At 36.2% G+C, this 24,234-nt stretch overlaps 1 protein-coding gene across 2 annotated transcripts in view; it reads right to left on the reverse strand.

Annotated features, from left to right (window-relative positions):
* STAG1 (STAG1 cohesin complex component) overlaps nt 1-24,234 on the reverse strand; it is a gene marked incomplete at both ends in the record, with an annotated part of 314,305 nt that overhangs the window by 251,474 nt on the left and 38,597 nt on the right. For both annotated transcript variants that reach the window (XM_079704598.1, XM_079704597.1), the window contains one exon: nt 4,831-4,927. In XM_079704598.1, the coding sequence (XP_079560724.1) occupies nt 4,831-4,927 (97 nt within the window). The remainder of the gene's footprint in view (nt 1-4,830; nt 4,928-24,234) is intronic.

Here is a 24,234-nt window from a genome sequence, read left to right on the forward strand (position 1 = left end):
AGGTAAAGTATCAATACCATTTTACCCATAATAGATATCTTGTAAGCAGACAATTTGAGGAGGTAAATACTGTGTTCTTCACTTTCCCCCACTAGTTTTACAGTGTGAGCACTGAGTTCAAAATTTACTTTAGTTTATACTTTTTACACTCATCAGTGTGGTTATGTTATTTATGCTACGGCATGGCCTGGTTCATCTGTTCTGATAGCATCCAGTTTTAGGATTTTCCCTCCATCTTTATTGATTTTTCTTTTTTTTTCTTTCTGAGTATGTGAAACATGAAGATAACTCCAAAGTTAAGACTATTCAAAAAGTATATTCCAGTAAGTATCATCCCTTTACCTCAATTCCCTCTAAGCTTTCCACTTCATTTACATACACACACACCCAACGGGTAGCCAATCATTCTATCTTATCTTTTTTGTTTCTTTTTGGTCAAGTGACCAGATACATGTGTATATTCTATTATTTCCCTTTCTTTCTTCTAAAAAAAACTCAAATACTTTTAGACACTCTTTTGCACTTTGCACTTAAAAAATGTATCCTGAAAATCTCCCTGCATTAGTCCACAGAGATCTTCCTCATAATTTTTTGCAATGACAAAAAAAATCCATTGTATAAGTTGTACCACAGTTTATTCAATCACTGTCCTATATCTCAGCATTTAGGTTGTTTCCAATATTTTACAAGTACACACAATATGGTATTGAGTAACCCTGTGAATGTTTTCATAAAACTGGAGGTATATCTTCATGGCAAAATTCCAGAAACAGGATGGCTAGGTCAAAAGATAAAAACATATGTAATTTTGGTAGATAATGTCAAATTTCTTTCCATGAGAATTGTATCAATTTGTCTTCCAACAAACAATGTAATAGTGTCTGTTTCCTCACAGCCTAAAAAACAGAGTGTTGTTATAACTTTTAAGTTTTATCAATCTGATAGGTGAAAATGGTATCTTGGTGTAGCTGTATTTTGTAGTTCTCTTCTTTCATATGTTTTAATATCTGCTTACCACAGTTTCACAGGTACTTGGGTTTATTTTAGATTTTTACTATACTGCACCGATGTGAGAGACAGTAAGTTTTCTCTCTTAAACATATTAAGAAAATATGCGTCTATGTCTGTTTTATTAGAATGTTTTAAAATCCATTTTGTCAAATGTCTTTTCAGGAACTATGAAAACAGCTGAAAGGAAGTGGCAAGGGATAAGAACAGAGAATTCAAGAAAAAGAAACAGAAATGGCTCTTAAGCCACACTTGTAAGAGAAATACAAATTAAATCATCCAAATACAAAAATTAACCATGGATCAATGACCTACATATAAGATCTAAAATGATAAAACTATTAGAAGAAAACATAGAGATAAATATTCAGGCTCTTAGAATTTGTAATGGATTCTTAGATTTGACACCACAAGCATGAGCAAAAAAATGAAAAAATAGGTAAGTTGGACTTCATAAAAATTTAAAACTTTTGTTCATCAAAGAATATCTTCAAGTGAAGAGACAACCTACAGAGCGGGAAGCCAATAGCTGCAAGTTATAAACAGTTGCATGTTGTATGTCTGATAAGGGTTTAATATCCAGAATATATAAAGAACTCTAATAACTCACAACAAAAATAAAAACCATCTAATTTTAAAATAAGCACAGGATCCAATACACATTTGTTCAAGAAAGATATACAAATTGCCAAAAGTACATGAAAAGATGCTCAAGATCACTGGTGATTAAGAAAATGCAAATCAAAACCATAATAAGAAATCACTTCATACCCCCTAGGTCAGTAAAATTTAAAAATTGGAAATTAAAAGTGTTTTAGAGGATGTGGAGAAATAAGAATCTTCATACATTTCTGGAATTTAAGATGGTGCAGCTGCTGTGAAAACAGTTTGGCAGTTCCTCAAAAAGTTAAAATAGAATTACCATATGATCCAGCAATTTCATTCCTAGGTATTTACACCAAAGAATTAAAAAATAAGTACTCAAGAAGATATCTGTCCACGAATGTTCACAGCAATATTCACAGCAACCAAAAAGTGAAAACAACCCAATGTCCATTGACAGATGAATGGATAAACAAATTGTAACATATACATAAAATGAAATAAATTATCAATACATGCTACTACTTGGATAAACCTCGAAGACATTATGCTAAATGAAAGACATCAGAAACAAAAGGTCACATATTGGACAATTCCTTTTACATAAAATGACTAAAACAGGCAAATCCATAGGAGTAGAAAGCAGATCAGTGGTTGCCAAGGGTTGCAGGGAAGAAGGGAATGAGGAATGACTACGTAATGAATATTAGGTATTCTTCTGGGGTGATAAAAAGAAAAGTTTTGATACTAGAGAGAGGTGGCTGCACAACACTATTAATGTGCTAAAAACTACTGAACTGCCCACTTTAAAATGGTTGTTAATTGTTTAAGTGAATTTCACCTCAATTTAAAAATATCATACTGACATATTTTTAAATCATTCCTAAGAGCAATACAAAAATTTGATAAAAACGCTTTGTTGAAAAGACCAAGAAGAAACAGACATTTTCATATATTACTGATAGGAGTAAAAATGGGTATAATTCCCATATCAGGAAATTTGGCAATATCTAATACAATTACAAATATATTAACCTACAGACATTCTTCCAGCAGGAGCAAGTAAGGTACGCACAAAATTACTCACTGTAACAGCAAAAGACTACAGATAATGCAATGGTCTGTTAATAGAAGACTAGTTACATACACACAAAGAAATGAATGCTATGATGCTGGAAAAGAAGGTAGTGGAGGGGAGGGGAGGGGAGAAGGGAGGGAAGGAAGGAAACCAAGAAAGCTCTCTATACACCAGTATTTTTGGTGGGGGGGAGCGGAAAGAGCATATATTTCCTATTTATATAGACAGATGAATATACAACAAAGTAGTTAAGAGCAATTAACTCTGTGGACATAGACAGGAAGGCAAGAAGTGGTATTTGCTTTACATATCTCTCTCTTTTTTTTTTTTGGTTTTTTGAACCATGGGAATGAATTACAAAAGGAAAGATTTTTAAGACTACCAGTTGTTTTAAAATCAAAACTCAATCTAACAGGACAATTACACAGCTTAGACAAGATAACATATGTAAAGCACATCACTCAGTGCTTGCCTTTCCCATTTTAAGACTGTAAAATTAACAAACTCACTTTCCTTCAAATAAACTAATCTCTTGCCAATCCTCACCTGTCTCTATGCTCTAGGATTCAGCCATAAACTCTCTTTATGTCCTAGAGTGTGCTGTATTTTCTTGTCTTCCGGAATTTTTACACAATCTGTTAACTTTGGCCTTTCTCCTCCTCCTTAATTTTCTCTTACTCAACCTCAGTCCCAGGGTAGAGTTTCTTCCTCTGAGATGCATTTTCTCACAAATATCCCCACATTCACACATACACAGAAACACACAGCCCAAGTTGGATCAGAAGCCCCTCCTTGTTATTCCCACACTACCCTCTGGTTAGACATACAGACTTCAGATTGAGACAAGCCTGAATCTAAACAGTGAATTTGGCACTTACAAACTGTATGATGTCCAAACACTAACCTAAACCCTGTATTCTCAGTTTCCTGAACTACAGAATAAAAATCACAGCTGACTGATAGAAGTGTCAAACCAATATTAAATGAGCTAATGTATGTAAAGCACACAGCTTGGCACATACTAGTCATTAAACTGTAACCAGTTTTATTATTATTACTTTCATGGCACTGAGCACTTTAGTGAACTATTGGTATATTTCCCTCTTTTTCTTTGCGATAAAGCCTTCTTTAAAAATTAAACTTACTCTTAATACTGGGGCAGAGGCTGTCTTGATAATATCTGTATACTTTGGAACAGTGCTTAGTATAACTTAGGTCCTCTGTAAATATTTGATAAACTTCTTATGTCAATATGGTGAGTGATAACTTAGTCAGAAATAAGAAAACCTTCAAGAAATCAATTTGGTCAGTGATCTCAATAAAAGACAACCATTCTGGGCTTCCCTGGGGGCGCAGTGGCTGAGAGTCCACCTGCCGATGCAGGGGTGACGGGTTCGGGCCCCGGTCTGGGAAGATGCCACATGCCGCGGAGCGGCTGGGCCCGTGAGCCATGGCTGCTGAGCCTGCGCATCCAGAGCCTGTGCTCCACAATGGGAGAGGCCACAACAGGGAGAGGCCCGCGTACCGCAAAAAAAAAAAAAAAAAGACAACCATTCTTTCTGTATTAATAAGTAAAGAACGGTGTTTACCAACTGATTTTCCCCATGTAGCACATTTAACCTGTTAATATTTATTCTAGAGAAGGAAAGTATCTATCAGTTATCTACTAATATGATAAAAATAAAACTTTACTTTTAACAAATTGTCTATGGATTCCGAATGACTGTAAACTTAAGAAAAATGATTTTCATACTTATGTTACCTTGAATTATTTAAGCTTCAAGCATTTCATCTATAACATGAGGGCTCAAAATAATGAATTTTAGCAACTAGCACAGTTTATAATATGGAACACAGATACAAATAATATCAGTAAATATTAATTATAAAATCTTACGATCTAAAAAGCCAATTCATTAATTTGAGATGTCCTTCAAAATATTAAAAAATTCAGAAGTCTGTTGAGTAAAACTGAACCAGGAAAAAAAAGAGAAATATACTTAAATAAAAATAATTTTATCAGAAAAAGATGAGCACGTAATTCCAGGATGAATTATAAAATGACTAACACAAGGTAAAGTAAATTCAACACTGCTGGACTGACAGTCTTAATGTACATCATTTATTCCAACATTCTGTACCTCGACATCCTGAACACTGGATAAAAAAGTTGATTAAATCCAGAAGTGCGATGTCCCTGTCTTGTTTATATGATTCAATCCAGTCATCGACCACAGACTGTGGGGGAAAAAAAACATAAAATTAAAAATTAAAAAATGTATATTATAGCAAATAAATTTTCAAAAAAATTCCTGTTTTTCCACGTGTATCTATTTAAACAAGAAAACTACTTACCTAAAATTATCTCTTTAGCCAAATAAAAGTAGAGATTCCCTCATGTTGAGAGGCGATTCAAAGGTAAATTGCTAAGTTTCAGAAATTTGTGCAAAATAGAGCACAATATAAGCCTGACTTTACCAGTCACATTAAGTCCAATAATTATTAAACAACTATAGATACTAATATTCAAACCATATTGCGAAAATAACACAAAAAGTAACTTCACTTATACATAGATATAAGCTTTCTGAGTATCAGAAAACCCAGCAGAGAATAAAAAGAATACACACCATATATAATAAAATACATTTTTTTCCCAGAAATACAAGGATGACTCAATATTAGGAACTCAAAAAATTCAATTTATCAACAATGTAAAGAAGAGAAATAAATGATTTTAATACTAGATCTCAAAAAGGTATCTGATAAAAATCCTGCAGCCAAGCTTAATAAAAAATGTCTAGAAAAACTAGTGTTATGTGATATGTTGGTAAACAACATAAAGACAAAGACTACAACATATTTGTTGTTGAAATCCTTAACACTTTTCAGCTCTAAAAAAGAATGAGGCAAGGATGCATCCCTAAGCATTCAACACAGATTTTATAAGTTTTTAGTTTGTGCAAAAATTAGTAAAATATCAGTAAACACAATTCTCCTTTCTTATAGTTGATAAAATTTGAGTCTCTACCAAACTGACTTGAAAGATTAATAAAAAAAATTTGACAAGACAACTGACAAAAGATAAATGTACAAAATAAAATTTTAATATTGGCAATATATAAGAAATATAAATAGATTGAGAAGGCTGTTCACAATGAAAATCATCTAAAAACGAACTCAAAGACTATAAATTTTAATGATGAAAATTATAAAAAACTTACAGGATATAGAAAATGACCTAAATAAGTTGTATACTGAATTTTTTAAAAAAAAGGTTTAGTGCTGTGTCAGTAAAGTCTTTCCAAATTGCTAGATAAATTTAATGTGAATCCACTTAGCATACTACCAGGCAGAATTGTTGCGGGTCTTTCTGGGGGTGGGAGGTGGGGAAAGCACAGGAAACCAATAAAAATAATTTTTAAAAAAATTTTAAATAAATTTTTAGTTTTGTACTTAGGTATAATTATATACAGTAAATGCATAAATCTTAAGTTACTCCTCGATGAAAGTTTACATATACATACACCTGTATAACCATAACCAAAATGAAAATATTAAAAAATTTCCAGAACTGAAACAGGCTGCCTCATGTTCCCTTCCAGGCAGTAACCATCACAAATGTCAATAGTTTAACTATTTATTCCTTTACAGTAGATATGTTTTTGAGATTCATATAATACTGTGCTTTGTGTTTGATTTCTTCCAGTCAATGTTTTACCAGTGAGATTCAGTCATGTTATATTATGTGTTATCAGTAATTCCTTGTTTGTACTGCTGGATAGTATTTCATTGTATTAATATAGCATATTTTATAACCCATTTTACTACTGATGTACCTGAGAGTCGTTTCCATTTTAGGGCTATCACAAATAAAATTGTTATGAACATACCTGTACACACTGTTTGACATAAACATTTCTTCTGCTGTATATACACCTAGTAGCAGACTTACAAACAAACAGAATACATATATACTGAGGGCCAGTGCACAATGTCATCCAATTTTCCAAAGCAGATGTATGAAATTATACATCCTCCAGCACTGTATGACATTAGGTGCTCCACATCCTCACCAATACCAGGTGCTGTCAGCCCTTTTATTTTAACCCATTCTGCTGGAGCGCACCCCTTTCCCTTCTTTAATGGTCTCTTCTACTGAGGAGCAATCGTATTTCCTTCTCTAATATGAAAGGCAAGACTTTATTATTAACTGCTGATGTATATAACACTGTTTCTCTGTCTCATCACATTAGTGTCTGGAAGATTTTGTTTTAAAAGTACAGAGAAAATACAACGGTGGTAAGAGAGGCTAAAAAGAAAAAGAAAGAACGGCATGGTATCTGTTCAGGGTTCACCTCTGTTGCATAATGTGTTCAGGCCCTCTTGGCTAAAAATGGTGGTGAGGCCTAAGAATGGATAGAGCAGGTTAACAGTGACTTTGAGACTCAGGAGCAAAGCAGAAATGCTTTGTGACCCAGGTAATGCAGTATGGCACAAAGCAGAGAAGGAAGCCACTTCCCCACTTCTATATGGGGCCCAGCATTGTGGACGCACTCTGAACACGGTGACCAAATTTTTCTTTAGCTCCCAAAGCACAAATATTAATTTATAATCCCACCAGTTATATATGAAGAGCACAAAACATTCTGAATAAATAAGACCAATGAGGAGGGACTTGCATTAGAAATATTAGAACAATCAAAAATACTGAAAATAATATAGGTTGAAAGTAATGTAGGCCTAGAAAAGTAATACAAGACAGTAGAGCACAGAAAAAGATCCAGGTATATTTAAAACAAGCTATAACAGAGGAGATATTTCAATTTCAGATGGAAAAGCGTGGTTTATTTAATAAATAATACTGATATAATTGGTTATTCACCTGGAAGGAAACAAAGTTATACCTTTTAAAAGCTATCAGAGACGTGTAGGGGCAAAGGAATCTAAACAACTAACTCCAGAGAGATATGCCCTTCTTAGACTGGCAGAGACTGATGAGTGTTAGAGGCACTGCCAAGTACGGGCATAGGTGGATGGATGATACAACCTGTCATAATATACAGGGCCTTGGCTGATGGGGAAAAGAAGAGGATAAAACAAAAAACTACAGAAGGTACATCAAAACTAAATAGCTGGGAATCTTCAATAAAGAGGAAAACATTTAAAGCATCCATAGGGTACATACAGGAGACAAAAGGATAAGATATATGGTACACTTCTCATTAAAAATAATAAAAGCCAGTGGATAATGGGATGACATATTTAAAGAAAGAAAGAAAAAACTGTCCATCAGTTGGGGAGAAAACCCAGCTTCTCAACTGTCCCATAAAAATCAACGTCTGAACAGCCATCCAAGAACAAAACCAGATCCAGGAGACCTCTACAGTCCACTTATGAAGTTTTAAGAACAACAAAACTGAGAATAATCACATTAGAAGAAAAGGAAGGTAACTCCATTTTGTCTGCATCATCCCATTCCCCAAACTGGCACTGTTCAGTGCTCAGAAGGAACTTTCCAGTTAGAAAGAGTTCCTCTTGCCAAGAAAAGAAGTGTGGGGTGACTGACCAGCTTCTCCAGCTTCACAGTGCAATGTACAGTGGTCCTGCTTTGGTTTCGCCCCGCCTAGACCAGCAAACCTGAGATGTACTGAGCTGGCTAGGAACAAGGAATAAAAGCACAAGCTATTATTAGCAGACAAGCTGCCAGAGGGATCACAGTTCACAGAGACCTGCTCTTCAGACAAACTCAGCAAATTTCACCAACGAGGAAGCCAAAGGACACCGCAGACCCCCACAGATGTTGCCAGCTTTTCCCCCACAGGCATTTGTGTTTGTGTTCACTGATGCCAACTTCCTGAGTCCCTCTCTGCACCCTTCCCCCACCAATACCAAGACCTACACTATAAGCCACTATATGCTCTTTTATAAATAAATACAGAAAGAGAAAGAGAGAGAGAATATATACATTATAGCTCTCTACAGCTGTGAGAGTATAAGACGCGAGCCACCTGAATCCCTATCCACCCACAGCAGAGCCAGGGAGCCACACTTGCAGCCAACTAGGGCTGATGCAGCTGCACAAATGCAAGATACCAGCCTAACACCACCCACCCACACTGAACCCCACCACTGTGCCCATGCTCAGGATTGCCCCTCCAACTGTGCACTACCAGCCTGACATCCATCATTGGCCTCCACTGCAATGAGCATGCATGTGGCGGAAGGGAGGGATATGCAGCCACCAGTGAGCGCCACCTAAAACCAAGGCACCCCACAGCTTCTTGTGGGCCCAGATGAGGTCCTGCCTCCTGTCACTGGCCAGCACCAGCATGCCCACCTAAAGTTAGCCACTCCAAGCTGTGCATTGCATACCCCTGCCCAATGCCCACCACCAGCCTCCAATGCAGTGTGCACACCTGTGGGGAGAATGTAAAAAACCATAGGAGAGGAAGCTGATGGCTAGGGACTCCACTTCAGCCAATGAGACCAGAGTTGGCCCCAATCCTTGCTCTCTGCAGTGGCCCTCATCACTACAAGGGTGCCTGTGACTGGCCTCTACCACAGCCTGCCTTGGTCCCTAGCTGACAAATCTAGAGGCATTGCTTAGAACTACTGTAGATCCCCCACAGTGCTTATCAAGAACCACACAGTTGTCAATGGTGTGGACCCCAGTGGCCTGAGCTAAAGACACATCATGCCCACGTGGAACCAAGCTGCCACATGCCCCCACATGTGCCACCCTGCATCACTATACCCAGTGTCACAGCATGATCCAGTGTCCTCTCACCCACAGGTAAAAGGCCTCCCCTTATCAAATTCAGTCTATAAAGTCTGGAAGAGGTAACAGCTTCTTCAGATGCATGAACAGGAAAACAAAGCAATAGGGATTACGAAGAATTTGGGAAATATATCTCTAACAAGCAATACAGTAAGCCTATAGTAACTGGCCCAAAGAAACGAAGATCCAGGAATTGCCTGACAAAGAATTCAAAATAATTGTTCTGCAGATAGTCAGAGAGCTATAAGAGAACACATATAAAAGATTAATGTATCAGGGGAAAAAAGACAAGAACAAAATGAGAAGTTCAACAAAGAGACAGAAAACAAAAGAAAGAACCAAACAGAAATTCTGAAACAAGAACACAATGACTGTAGTGAAGAATTCAATACAGAATGTATTTATTATTTATTTACCCATTCGACCATTCTGTATCTTTTGATTAGAGAACTTAGTGAATTTACATTTAAAGTAACTGTTGATAGGTATGTGCTTATTGCCATTTTGTTAATTGTTTTCAAGCTGTTTTTGTAGTTCGTCTCTATTCCTTTCTTCTTCTCTTGCAAGAAATGAAAATGGCAATGTAACATACCAAAATTTATGGGATGCAGCAAAAGCAGTTCTAAGAGAGAAGTTCACTGTGATAAATACCTACCTCAAGAAACAAGAAAAATCTCAAATAAACAACCTAACTTTACACCTCAAGGAACTTGAAAAAAAAAAAAAAAAAGAACAAATGAAGCCCAAAGTTAGTGGCAGGAAGGAAATAGTAAAGATTAGAGCAGAAATAAATGAAATAGACACTAAAAAGCCAAGAAAAAAGATCAATGAAACTAAAAGCTGGTTCTTTGAAAAAATAAACAAAATTGACAAACCTCTACCTAGACTCACCAAGAAAAAAAAGAGAACTCAAAAAAATAAAATCAGAAATGAAAGAGATGTTAAAATTGATTCCACAAAAATGCGAAGGGTCATAAGAGACTACTATGAACAATCATATGCCAACAAATTGGACAACCTAGGAAAAAAATGAGTAAATTCCTAGAAACATACAACCTAGTAATACTATATCACGATGAAATGGAAAATCTAAACTGACCAATTACTAGCAAGGATTTTGAATCAGTAATTAAAAGCCTCCCAACAAACAAAAGTCCAGGACCAGAAGGCTTCACTGGTGACTTCTAACAAACATTCTAAGAATTAATGCCAGTCCTTCTCAAACTCTTCCAAAAAAAGGAAGAGAGTGGAAGTCTTCCAAACACATTTTATGAGGCCAGTGCTATCCTGATACCAAAACCAGATAAAAAAATGCCACAAGAAAAGGCCAATATTCCTGATGAACATAGATGCAAAAATCCTCAACAAATATTAGCAAATCAAATTCGACGATGCATTAATAGGATCATATACCATGAATGAGCAGGATTTAGTCCTGTGATGCAAGGATGGTTCAAGATGCAAAAATAAATGTGATACACCACATTAATAGAATAAAAGATAAAAACTGCATGATCGTATCAATAAGTGCAGGAAAAGCTTCTGACACAACACAGTATTCATTTATGATAAAAACTCTAAAACAAACTGGGTATAGAAGGAACAAACCTCAACACAATAAAGGCCATATATAACACCCACAGCCAACATTACTCAATAGTGTAAGGCTGAAAAGATTTTCTCTGAGATCAGGAAAGACCAGAGTGAACAAACACTCTCATCACTCCTAGTCAACATAATACTAGAAGTCCTAGATAAAAGGTATCCAAATAGAAAAGGAAGAAGTAAAACTTTTTTTTTCAGATGGTATGACCTTCCATACAGAAAATCTTAAAAGACTCCATCAAAACACTGTTAGAAAAAATAAACTTATTAAGTTGTAGGATACAAAATCAACATACAGAAAACAGTTGCATTTCTATACTACATAAAGTTGCATTTCTATATTAAATCAAATTTAATAAATCACTAAATTTAATAGCAAAAAGTCCAATTTAAAAGTTGGCAGAGAAACTGAATAGTTTTCCATAGAAGGAATACAAATGGCCAAGAAATACGTGAAAAGACGCTCAACATCACTAATCATCAGGAATATCAAAACCACAATGAGATATTAATGTCACACCTGCTTGGAACAGCTATTAAAAAGATAAGAGATAACAAGTGTTGGTGAGGGTGTGCACTGTTGGTGGGAATGCCAACTGGTACAGCCACTACATAACACAGTACAGATGTTTCTCAAAAAATTTAAAAAAAATAACTACCATATGATCCAGAAATCCCACTTCTGGGTATATATGCAGAGGAATTAAAATCAGGGTTTTATTAAAATATCTGCACTTCCATGTTCACTGCATTCACAATAGCCAAAATATGGAAACAACCTCAGTGTCTGTTAAAAGATGAATGGATAAGGAAAATGTGGTATATTTATATACACAATAGAATACTAATTCGTCCATGAGAAAGAAGGAAATCCTGCCACTTGCAACAACTTGGATGAACCTTGAAGGCACTGTACTAGGTGAAGTAAGTCAGAGAAAGACAAATACTATATGATAACACTTATATGTGGAATCTAAAAACAAAAGCCAAACTGAGAGAAACAGACACAGAGTAGTATTTACCAGGGCTTGGGGGTAAGGGAAATGGTGAGAAGTTGGTCAAAGGGTACAAACTTCCAGTTGAAAGATTAACAAATTCTGGAGATATAACATACAGAACAGTGACTATAGCTAATAATACTGTATTATATACTTGAATGTCGCTAAAAGAGTACATCTTAAATGTTCTCACCGGAAAAAACAAATGGTAATAATGTGAAGAGATGGAGACGTCAGTTAAAGCTATGGTGGTAATTATTTTGCAACATACAAATGTATCAAATCAACACACTGTACACCTTAAACTTACACAATCTTATAGTCAATTTTATCTCAATAAAGGTAGAAGAAATAAAAAAGAAAAAACTGCCCATCTAGAATTTTGTATCTGGCCAAAAGGTATCTTTCAAATAAAAGCAACATAAAAACTTCTCAAAGAAAACTAAAACAAAACCAAGCAGATAGACTAATAAACACTCCTCTTGAAAGAAAACTACCCAGACTGAATAAAAATCAATCACATGATATTTACAAGAGACACACTTTAAATATAATAGCACAGATAGGTTGCACTAAAAGGGAGAAAAAATGTAGACCATGCAAACATTAACTATAAAAAAAGCTGTTATGACTATGTTTACAGCAGACAAAGAAATCAAAACAAGGAATTACAAACATAAAAAAAAAAACATACTTTATGGGACTTCCCTGGTGGCACAGTGGTTAAGAATCTGCCTGCCAATGCAGGGTACACAGGTTCGAGCCCTGATCTGGGAAGATCCCACATGCCACGGAGCAACTAAGCCCGTGCGCCACAACTACTGAGCCTGCGCTCTAGGGCCCACAAGCCACGACTACTGAAGCCCGCACCTAGAGCCCGTGCTCCACAACAAGAGAAGCCACCTCAATGAGAAGCCCACACATCACAAGGAAGAGTAGCCCCCCGCTCACTAAAACTAGAGAAAGTCTGCGTGCAGCAACGAAGACCCAATGCAGCCATAAATTAATTAATTAATTTAATTAAATAATAAATAAATGTCAGTGTTTACATTATTAAAAAAACATACTTTATAATAATAAAGTGCTAAATTCATCAGAAAGATAAAACAATTATAATTTTTATATACCAAATAACAAGAGTCCCAAAATACATAAAGCAAAAATTGAACTGAAAGGAAAAATATGCAAATCGATAACCACAGTTGACATTTTTACTGTATGTCTAATGGTAACTGATAAAAGAAACAAACACGCAAACAAAAAAATAGCAAACATATAGAAGATTTGAACAGCACTGCTAATAAACATGACCTAATCAACATGTATAATTACAACACCAACAATTAGAGAATACACATTCATTTTAGGTACACATTGAACAGTCACCAAAAGACCAAAAAGCAAGTCTTTATGAGTTTTTAAGGATGGAAAAAACACAGGGCACATTCTCGGACCATTATAGATTTAAATTAGACATCGGTAACAAAAACGTTACCTAAAATATCCCCAAATGTTTTGGTAGTTAGGGAATATTTTGAAGTGAATGATAATGAAAGTACAACATTTCAAAATTTGTAAAATGCAGGTAAAACAGTGCTTAGAGGGAAATTTATAGCTTCACATACTTTATAATAAAAGTAGTTCTAAATCAATGATTTAAGCTTCCACCTTAAGAAACACACATCACACTTAAATGTTGGTTGTCCTCAATTAGGGAGCAGGGAAAGGTATTATTACTCCAAGATTACAAGAAGAAACGTTTCTAATAACATACACACAGCCTCTCAAAGAGAAGGTCATAGCCTTAGAACATCTAAAATACGAGGTATAGTCACACAATCATTCTGGGACCTAAGCTGACAGAGGCTCTATTATCCTCTCTAAGACGTTTCTAAGGTTGATCCTGAAAAGTCAATATCCAGCTGATGAAGAAGTAAACACAGAAGAGCATGGCAGATTTCTGTAATTCAGCTTTGGAAGTAGTACATACCACTCTCTCTAATACTTCATTGGCAAGAACTTGTAAACTAGCCACATCTAGGTAAAAGGGGAGCAGAAACATGAAGTCTGTTTTGGCCAGTACCCTCCTGGAACTTTCTCCGCAATGAAAAAAGAAAAATAAATTTTTGGTAAGTGGCCAGTCATCTCTGCCACAATCTGCCCCTCTGGCTATAAATATTTATATGCAGCCTTCTTCCTACACAGAAATAGTACTCACCTGCATGGATACTGTAAGTACTGTTTACTGGGCCAAAAATACTATCAATTTAAATGTCTATAAAAGAAGGTTTCACCAAACTAGAATGAAATGTAACTATACAAATGAGCTGTACTGATACGTTAGCACTAATGATACAGTAAGTTATTTGTGACATATTAAGTAAAAAGAGAAATGTATGATTCTACTTTTAAAGTAAATGGTATCACACACATGCATTTATAGTAGCATACAAACAGATATGCAAAAATTCAAACTGTGACACTGACAGGCTTGCCTTGATTCATTCCAAGAAGTTTAAATCTAAGACTTTACTAAAATGAAAATCTCTGAGAACTTAGCCACAGATCCTTAAAGGGAAACCATAAGCCAGCATCTGAATCACAGATAACAGTCAAATGATAAATATCATGACATTTGCTATATGATTTTATCATATTACAGTATAAGAAGAAATTTGTAGTAGTTAGAAGTATAATATTTTAAAAACTGAGAAAGAAAAACTAAAGAGAAAACAAAAGAAAATGTCAAGGATAAGAAGAGGAAATAGAAATATGTGAAACAGAACAGTCTATGTCATGGTTAAAAATGAGTTTGAAATCTGCCTCTAAGCTTCTTATAAACTAAACCTAAAAAAAAGATAATCAATTCAATATGGATATCTACACAGTACACTGAGTGCACATTCTTCAAACTCTATTAGATAAATATACTTCTGTCGGCAGACCATTTGACAGGACCTTGGTTAAACAGACAAGGTCATAGAGAATTAGTATTCTATATTGTTGCTTAAGAGTAGATCCATTTGCTTTGGAGAAAGACAAGCAGATGGCAATATAGTTACTTCATAAACTAAAGAGCCTAACTAGGAATCTTAAATGAACAAAGGGTCCTCCCTCTTCCCAATCAAGAATCACTATATAATACATTAATATTTAGATGATTTGTTTCACCATAGCCCTTAGTAATATCATATACATGTTTTCTGTGAATGCAAAGAAAAAAATAAATACTACAGAGGTAGACTAAGAGTTCTTTATTACTCCATGAAACTAGACTGTTATTTTACCCTCAGATATGAGCTAAAATGTTCTTGGTTTTCAGAGTTCTCTAAAGGCTGCTTGTTCTTCTTGTTGATTTTTGTGTTTTAACTAACTGCAGTTTCTGGCCAATCTGATTATATCACTGTCCTTTTACACAACTATATTATCGCCTAAACTTAAAGAAATTTGTTTTTAAGCTCAGATAAATGGTGTGACATCACATGACAGGCCAGATTTTATTCCAGAGTTACGAATGGAATCACAGATTGTAATATCATTTCAATGCCATTTTCAGAAAAATAACTCCCATTTCATACTTTTACTTGATGCTAATCTTAGTTTTGTTTTTCTTTTGTTTTCTATTATTCAGGCTGTGAAATAGAAAGCTTCTGTCAACAAGTATACTTTTCAGTTTAATCTGATAACCTAACTAGGTCTGAAGCTGAGTACTGTAATAGTGATGTCTAAATAAAATGGTACAGATAAATTAAAATGACATTTTAAATATCAATTCTCTTAAAGTTTTTATATTCTTGGCCTCAGAGGAATTGCAGGGGACTATTACAATAAGATGAGTTGCCTCCTACTCCTAAGCCTGGGAAAACATTATCCAATTAACAGGACTGTTGGTTAGTGTGATACTCACAGGAATGGAGACCATGGCAACACCTATTATATATGAATTTGTGCCAGTGGAGGGATCCTAATAATTTGGATTTGACCACCCAAATTGAAAAGAGCCTTAAGAAGTCAAAGCAAAATAATATGCCTAAAAGACTCAGCAATCAAGAAGGAGAAAAGAAAAAGTAAATTGGGTATATATGAAACAGATGGGAGATTTAAAGCATAAAAAGACTTTCTGGAAGTCTAAAAAAAAAAAAGACTATCAAATTTAAATATTCATTGGATCAACCTAAGAATAATCACTATAGAGAATGAATTTAACACCCTGGAAGTTGAATGGGGGAAAAAAAATCTCAACACAAAATAAAAATACAGAAATGGAATTCGTGAGGTAAGGGGTAAAAGATTTGGTAGACATGTCTAAGACTAACAAGTACAGATGTCTGAGAGGGGAAGAAAGAGAATACAATTAAACTGATCATTTTAAGAGGAAAAACCACCTGATCAGTGAAAGATTTACATCTGTACATTAACATAGCTTATCTAGTTGTTGCCAGAATTAATGGGGAAATGACACATATAAGTCAAGATAAAATTCATAAATTCCAAGGAAAAAGAGAAAATCTCATAAATGTCAGGACCAACAGTTAAAGTCAGATAATCTATACAAACTCCACCTCTACATACAGAGCATCCAATCTGCATTCAATGCCTCTCTCTTAAGAAAGGAAATAGCTGCCAAAACCAGACATTTAAGGAAAGCCTCTTCATCAGTTATCAATTTACTGTGCCTCGGCTCCAAAGCTACCCTTCAGTATCTGCTCTATAATAATGAAAGGGACTTTATAAGCATTTCTCTTTCACAGTAAGCACTATTTAAGCTTTATTAGCATAGAGCTCTGGAAGGACACTGCAGAAGGAAAGGGGTTTTCTCTTCCTGGTTTCGGTATGTCAGAGTCTAGCTTTTCTTGCTCTTGCTACACAGTCCAATAGCAGCAGCAAGTGCATAAAAGGAAATCCAGTGGTGTTTGTCCCAGGCTCATGCCAAGAGTATGCAGTCCTTTGGCAACCTTGTACTCCAGCCTGGGATTAGTGATTACCCTCCTAATGCAGCCCTACTGACACAGACACTGGCATGCTTCAGGTCTCATGCTGGCAGCAGTGCCACATCTTTCTCTGTACAACTGTCTAGCATGCTGAACGTGACTGTACCTCAGAATATTGATTCCTGCTGCCCAGAAACTGTGAACCAGCTCTGGTTAAGGCAATCCAGTGAACTTCTCTGTCATTCAACAGGCTGTAACTCCACTTTCTCCAACAAGGTCTGAACCCCCGCCTGGGGAAGGGAACCCCTCTCTTCCAAGGCTGTCTTTCCTTGAGAAATCTCCTTCAGCCCTAGGAGAAGTGTTATTTTTACATCTTTATAGTTAACTCTTCCATCATAGTTTAGCAATTATGTATAATGCATTTTACCAATTCAAATTACTCTGTAGTTTTGACTCCTGATTGAATCCAGACTGGTACAGAATTAGTCCCAGGAGTGGTTCCAAATGATAAACCAGTAAAGATAAGGTTTGGGGACTGATTTGGTCACGCCCTTGGGATTAAGCACAGGGCTGAGCTGCTCGCCAAGGAAATGGGATGCTAGTAATCTATGGCATACAGTAGTTTCAGAAAATCAGTGAAGCTAACACCTGTGGTACATTGTGATGAAGTGTCAACTCAAGCACATGCCTTGGGAACTTAAGTGGCTGCTATGTTTGCTATTACAGCAGTAGTGATAACTGCGAGGACAGCAGTATGAGATAGATACTTTTGTGTACAACTGAGCACTTAGAAAATGACAAGCTCAAGTCCACTAACTCTCAGCTTAAGTCACAGTGTGACAACCAGAGAGCCTCCATGATTCCCCTGGAAGAATCTCTTCCTTCTTATACGTATGGGGCTGATATTGCCGAAGGTCAAGCTAAAAATTTAATTGTGTAGGTTGCTGAATTACAAAAACAGCTGAATTCAATCTCATCAAGTTTCTCATTTGAAAATTAAAACCTTGATCGGGAAAGAATGAGATCCTGAAATTAGAATGGAGATACCTAGTTGGTCTTAGATGAAACTAACAATTTTGACCTCTTTCCCACTCACCACTAATTGGGAGCCTCCCATACCAGTGGAAGTAGCTTGCTTTCCAGCGTCTAAGAACACTAGCCTTCCATGGCTTGAAAACCTTCTGATGATCTCACATGGGCAGATGCCTTGAAGGGGAATGCTCATTCTCCTGAAGACCCACCACAACCAACTCCTTTTGCCATTAGATCCATAACTAGGGTCAAATCTCAGCATGCTCCAGGGGGACAGGTACACACTATGACCCAAGAGGAAATAGCTTACAATACCCAACAGAAACTGGAGAACCATGTGTGGAGTAGATTCCTGAAGTATTTGACCAAACAGGATGAAATATAATGCTACATCAGGGCAAATTAATTGACATGGGTGCACTCAGTAGAGATAACAGATTTACTACATTAGTCCATGTACCTGAAAATGGCTCTAATTATTAATTATCTAGCTGGTGCACTAAAAGTTGGATTTAAAGGTTGAGATGCCAGAGCTTTCCTGGCATGGATATGGATGGAGGGAGGAAAGAATCTAATGACTTAGGGAGTTGGACTGGATTTATCACGCAAGAATTTCATACTGCTATTCCTCAACTATGTTATACAAGAGGGCCCAGAAAGCAATTAGTGAAGGGAGGAGCTACATCTCCCATTCTTAGAAAGGTCTGTGGTTACTCTCCTTTGTGAGCCTGGTATGAGTGTAGGGGATGTGGTCATTAAGAAGATCATCAATGGAGATGATGAAAGCCAAGCTAATACAGCCCAAGTGGCTATACTTAATCATCAAAGACAAGGTGGGTACATTACCTGTAAAGGGAGGCAGGGATGTACTTGTCACCAGAATGATTTGGCCCACAGAAATTTTTGGCAGCAGCTAACTGATTACAGTGCCCCTAGGAACAAAATAGGTGGGCAGCCTAGTAGAATACTGTTTAATTTATATAACAGGAAAAACTCTGGGTCTGGTAGCCAGAAGTCTAACTTTGTCTCCAACACATTGGAGAGTTATAGCCTTCTCACCAGTTACTAAACCTGGGTTAGCTCACAGATCCAGAGTCAGCTGAACAAAGTGGAAGCCAGGTCTCTTGAAAAAGGACCCTGCACAGCTACTGCAAGTCACACCATACACCCTCCTCTAATCCTTCCCCAGAGACGTGCAGCCATTAATCAGAGGTACTATGTACTGTAAAAAGGAAACACGCACTCTCATTAATAGACACCGTCTCTGAATCGCCCTTATTTCCTGGCATTGTGGTCCACAAGTTAAATTAGAGGCTTATGGTGATACATGATACATGGGTCAGGTGATACATGGGGTTTTAACTCCAGTCTGACTGAAAGTGAGCCCAAATGGTCCAGGGACTCACCCTGTGGTTATTTCCCTGGTTCCTGAATATATACTTGGAAGAGACATACCTGGCAAATGAAAGGACCCCACATTAACTTTCTGACCCATGGGATAAGAGGCATTATGGTAGGAATGTCTAAAGCAAAGTTCACGGAACTTCCTCTCCTTACCAAGATAATAAACTAGAAGCAATACTACATCCCCAGGGGAATTACAGCATTTAATCAAAGACCTCAAAGAGGCAAAGGCAGTGAAACCTATCATACCCCTATTAAACTCACCAGTTTGGCCAACAGAGAAGTCAGATGGATCCTGGAGAACAACTATGGATCATCATAAACTTAATCACGTGGTGACCTTCACGGCAGTTGCAGACCCTGGCACTTGATAGGCAGCTACTAACCTCGCTAATGCCTTTTTCTCCAATTAACAAGGACCACTCAAAGTAAGTTGTTTTTACCTGGAATGGACAAAAGCATAACTTTCACAGTGTTGCTTCAGCACTATGTTAATTTTCCTGCTTTCTGTCATAAACAGTTGTCTTGGTTATCTACATCTCACAATCTGTGAGAGTCAGGAATCTAGATACAGCTCAGCTGAATCTTCTGCTTAGGGTCTCACAGGGCTGCAATCAAGATATTCACTATGCTACATTCTCATTTGGAGGCTCAAATGGGAAAGAATCTACTTCTAAGTTCACTTATGTTGTTGGGAGAATTTCTTTCCTTGCCGTTGGTTGTCGACGGAGGGCCCTGACCTCCTGCTGGCTACTGGCTGGAAACAACTCTCAGGGCCAAGAAGTTCCTTGCTACGTGGGCTTCTCCAACATGATCAATTACCTGTCAAGCCAACAAGGAGAATCCTGAGAGCAAACCTGCTAGCAAGATAGTGTCTTGCATAACACAGTGTAATCACAGAATTGCCCTCCCATCACCTTTGCTGTAATTGGTGGTTAGAAGAAAGTCACAGGTCTCAACACACTCAAAGGGATGGGTCAAGAACATGAATAGCAGGAGGTGGGGGCCACCAGGGGCAACACCTGAGTCTGACCACCAAAGCAGTGCACAGATATCTTGATCACCTTTATATTCCATAAAACATCACACTAGTTCACTATTTTGATGACATGCCCCAACCACTGAATGCCCAAATACTTAACTGAGGTGGCCATGGGGCCCCTAATGTGTTTAGGGAGCTACTTACTGCCCTCTATTTTGTATATGTCTTTCTAAAGTTTGCTTGTACTTAATACTTTCTGTTCATCATATTCAACTAGCACAATGCTGTCAAAAATAACACTAAATAATTATGTAGAATAAATATCAGAAGAAAAAGCTAAAAGAAATAAAAACATTACTCTGAGGAGCAGGACTGGGAATGCGTAGGGAAAGACATGACCGACTGCAATTTTGATCACTGTACTCTTTGATTTTTCTAAAAAATCACGTACATATATTACTTAAATAAAATTTGGCTTCGAAAAAGAAGAAAATAAAGATATGGATCAAAAAAATACTAGGTGAATAAACAAAACCAGAAATGCTGAAGTGGCAATATTAACATAAAACTGGCATTTAAGATTAAAAGCAATAAACAGAAAATAGATATTATATAATGGGTAAAAGGCTAACTACTAAAGGCTTTTAAATAAGTGAAATATTTGCTTTAAGTTTGCTTTTTAACTTTTGTAATTCTCAAATCCAGTAATTTTTCATATAATTTTTTCTAATAGTTTTATGACATCATTGTTTATATTTAATTTTCTACTACATTTAGACTTTGGTGCATGACAGGAGTTAAAGTTCTGCATTTTTTTCAAGTTGTTAATCAAGTGACAATTATGAAGAGAAAGAAACAGGCACGACACGTTTTTTAACAAATTAAATTATCATATATACTTAGGTCTCTCTGTGTTCAACTGATCCATTTGCCAGTTGCTGAGCCAACCAATCACGTGCATTAAAATTTTCTGTAGCTTTACGTACAGTCTATTAATTGGTAGAGTGAGTCCCTTGTTACTTTTCATTTTCAGAACTTTCTAAGTGTAATTTGTTCTTCTCAATCACTTCAGCAATTTCAAAATCAATCCCTAAGATTTTGAATGGTGTTGCATTATATACATAAATGAATTTTAAGACTTTTAAAGGAAATACTAATGAACATAAATATTTCAGAAAAATACTGATTTCTAATCAAAGAAACAAAATCCTGGGGATTCAAAATTCCACCATTAAAAAAATTTTTTTTCTAATTGAAGTAGAGTTGATTTACAATATTGTATTAGTTTCAGGTGTACAGCATAGTGATTCAGTTTTTCTTTTTCAGATTATATTCTATTATAGGTTACTACAAGATATTTGATATAATTCCTTGTGCTATACAGTAAATCCTTGTTGCTTATCTATTGTATATACAGTATAATGGTTTGCATCTGTTAGTCGCACACTCCCAATCTGTCCCTCCCCGACTCCTTCTCTCCTTTGGTAACCATAAGTTTGTTTTCTGTCTGTGAATCTGTTTCTGTTTTGTATATAGATTCATTTGTATTATTTAAAATTTTTTATTGAAATATAGTTGATTTACAGTATTACATTAGTTTCAGGTGTACAGCATAGTGATTCAGTATTTTTACAGATAAGTCTCCATTACAAGTCATTACAAGATAATGGCTATAATTCCCTGCGCCATACAATATATCCTTCTTGCTTATCTATTTTAGACATAGTAGTTTGTATCTCTTAATCCCATAGCCCTACCTTGCCCCTCCCCCCTTGGTAAGCACTGGTTTGTTTTCTATATCTGTGAGTCTGTTTCTGTTTTGCATATACATTCATTTGTGTTACTGTTTAGATTCCACATTACAAGTGATATCATACAGTACTGTCTTTCTTTGTCTGACTTATTTCACTAAGCATAGTATTCTCTAGGTCCATCCACGTTACTGCAAATGGCAGGATTTCACTTTTTTGTGGCCGAGTAACATTCCACTGTGTATATACACCCCATCTTCTTTATCTATTCGTCCATTGGGCATTTGGGTTGCTTTCATATCTTGGCTATTTTAAACACTGCTGCTAAGAACACTGGGAGGCATGTATCTTTTCAAATTAGTGTTTCCATTTTTTCCACATATATACCCAGAAGTGGAACTGCTGGGTCATATGGTAGTTCTATTTTTAGTTTTTTAAGGAACTCCATACTGTTTCTCATAGTGGCTGCACCAATTTACATTCCCACCAACAGTGTACAAGGGTTCCCTTTTCTCCACATCCTCTCCAAGACTTGTTATTTGTAGACTTTCCAAGGATAGCTATTCTGACTGGTGTGAGGTGATTATTTGTCAACTATTTACTAAATGTTGAACATATGCATTTTACTGTGGACAGTGGTATAGTGGATACAAAAAGTGCTTGCCATAGTTCCTGATATCCAAAAACATTTAATCTTGGGGGGGGTTGGCGGGGGGGGACGGGACAGGGAGGGACACAAGCCTTTCACAAGTAACTAGCTAGTATCTCGTATGAGAGAAGTTCCTGCATTAAACGTGACTGGAAGAAGCTGTACATACTTTAAGGAAAGCTAAGGGAGTTTGCCTCACATTGAACAGATGTTTTTCAAATAATAGTTAACTTTGACCACCTGTTTTTCAGTAAGCCATCAGCAGGAGCTGATAATGGAAAACTGAAGAGCAAATGTGGTCTGCTACTTCCTAATGATGTCAGACTTTAAGTTAAATTAGTGATTCAAGAGGTTTGTATTTCATGAGCCAGCAAATATAAATATATAATTTGAGAGATAAGCAAAGAGTTGCCAACAATTTAATAGTAAAAAAAGAAACAACAAAAAAAGAGAAAGAGACACTCATTACATGCCTTTATTTTTCTCTTTTGCGTGAATTAGTGTCAGAGAATATGTGGAACTATTCTGAACTGCTATGCTTCTTTGTATGGTCATACCACTCCCCAGCTAGAAGAGATACTGGTATCAAAAGAAATCAACTAAAAATGTCCAAATGAGTTATTTTTATTAACCTCAGCATTTTATTCTAAGCAGCATTTTCTTATGGTAAGTTCTCTAACACACATTTTAAAAGAACATGATTAATTTGTGGTAAGGGACATTACATATGCTTGGCAAGGTCTTTCTTGGCTCAAAACGTGACCTCTCAGAATCCTTCTCCTTATAAATTTCTCCAGCCTTAACCTATATTTTAACATGATGTATTCTAGAATTCCATACAATATCTACAAATACAAAATACAAACACAAAATACAGATTCAAAACCACATTAAGCCTCACTGAAAGGTGAGCTTTGAATTTTATCATAAACCAAGCATGACTAAAATATTTTGTATCACAATACACTGACATAAATCAGCCTCATTCGATTCTCACAAGAAGCCTCATGGGCAGAACATCAATTACTGATAAGGAAACTACAGGTGAAAGATGTTTGGTGACTTTCCCAAGACGACCCCAGCTAAATAATGACAACTTTGTCTTCTAACAGTGCAGTATTTTCCCCACTATTAAATAATAGGGGTCCATTTTAGGTCAACCAAAGCTAAAAACACCTGGACAGCATACACTGAATTTTCAAACCACTTTAAGCCAAGTTTATTCTGAACTCTGAAGTCAGTAAATCTCTTAAAATGACTATGTAATCTGTATCATCTACAACCATTAAGAACACAGTTATCCCATTTTTCTCCTGCTCTAGAATACTACACAGTTCTTGGTTTCTTTCTCTTACTTCACTCTTCCACTGATTTTCCTTCCCAACTACTTCCTCTGAAAGCATCCGGAACTA

The sequence above is a fragment of the Hyperoodon ampullatus genome (assembly GCF_949752795.1).
Source record: "Hyperoodon ampullatus genome assembly, chromosome: 5".
NCBI lineage: Eukaryota > Metazoa > Chordata > Mammalia > Artiodactyla > Ziphiidae > Hyperoodon > Hyperoodon ampullatus.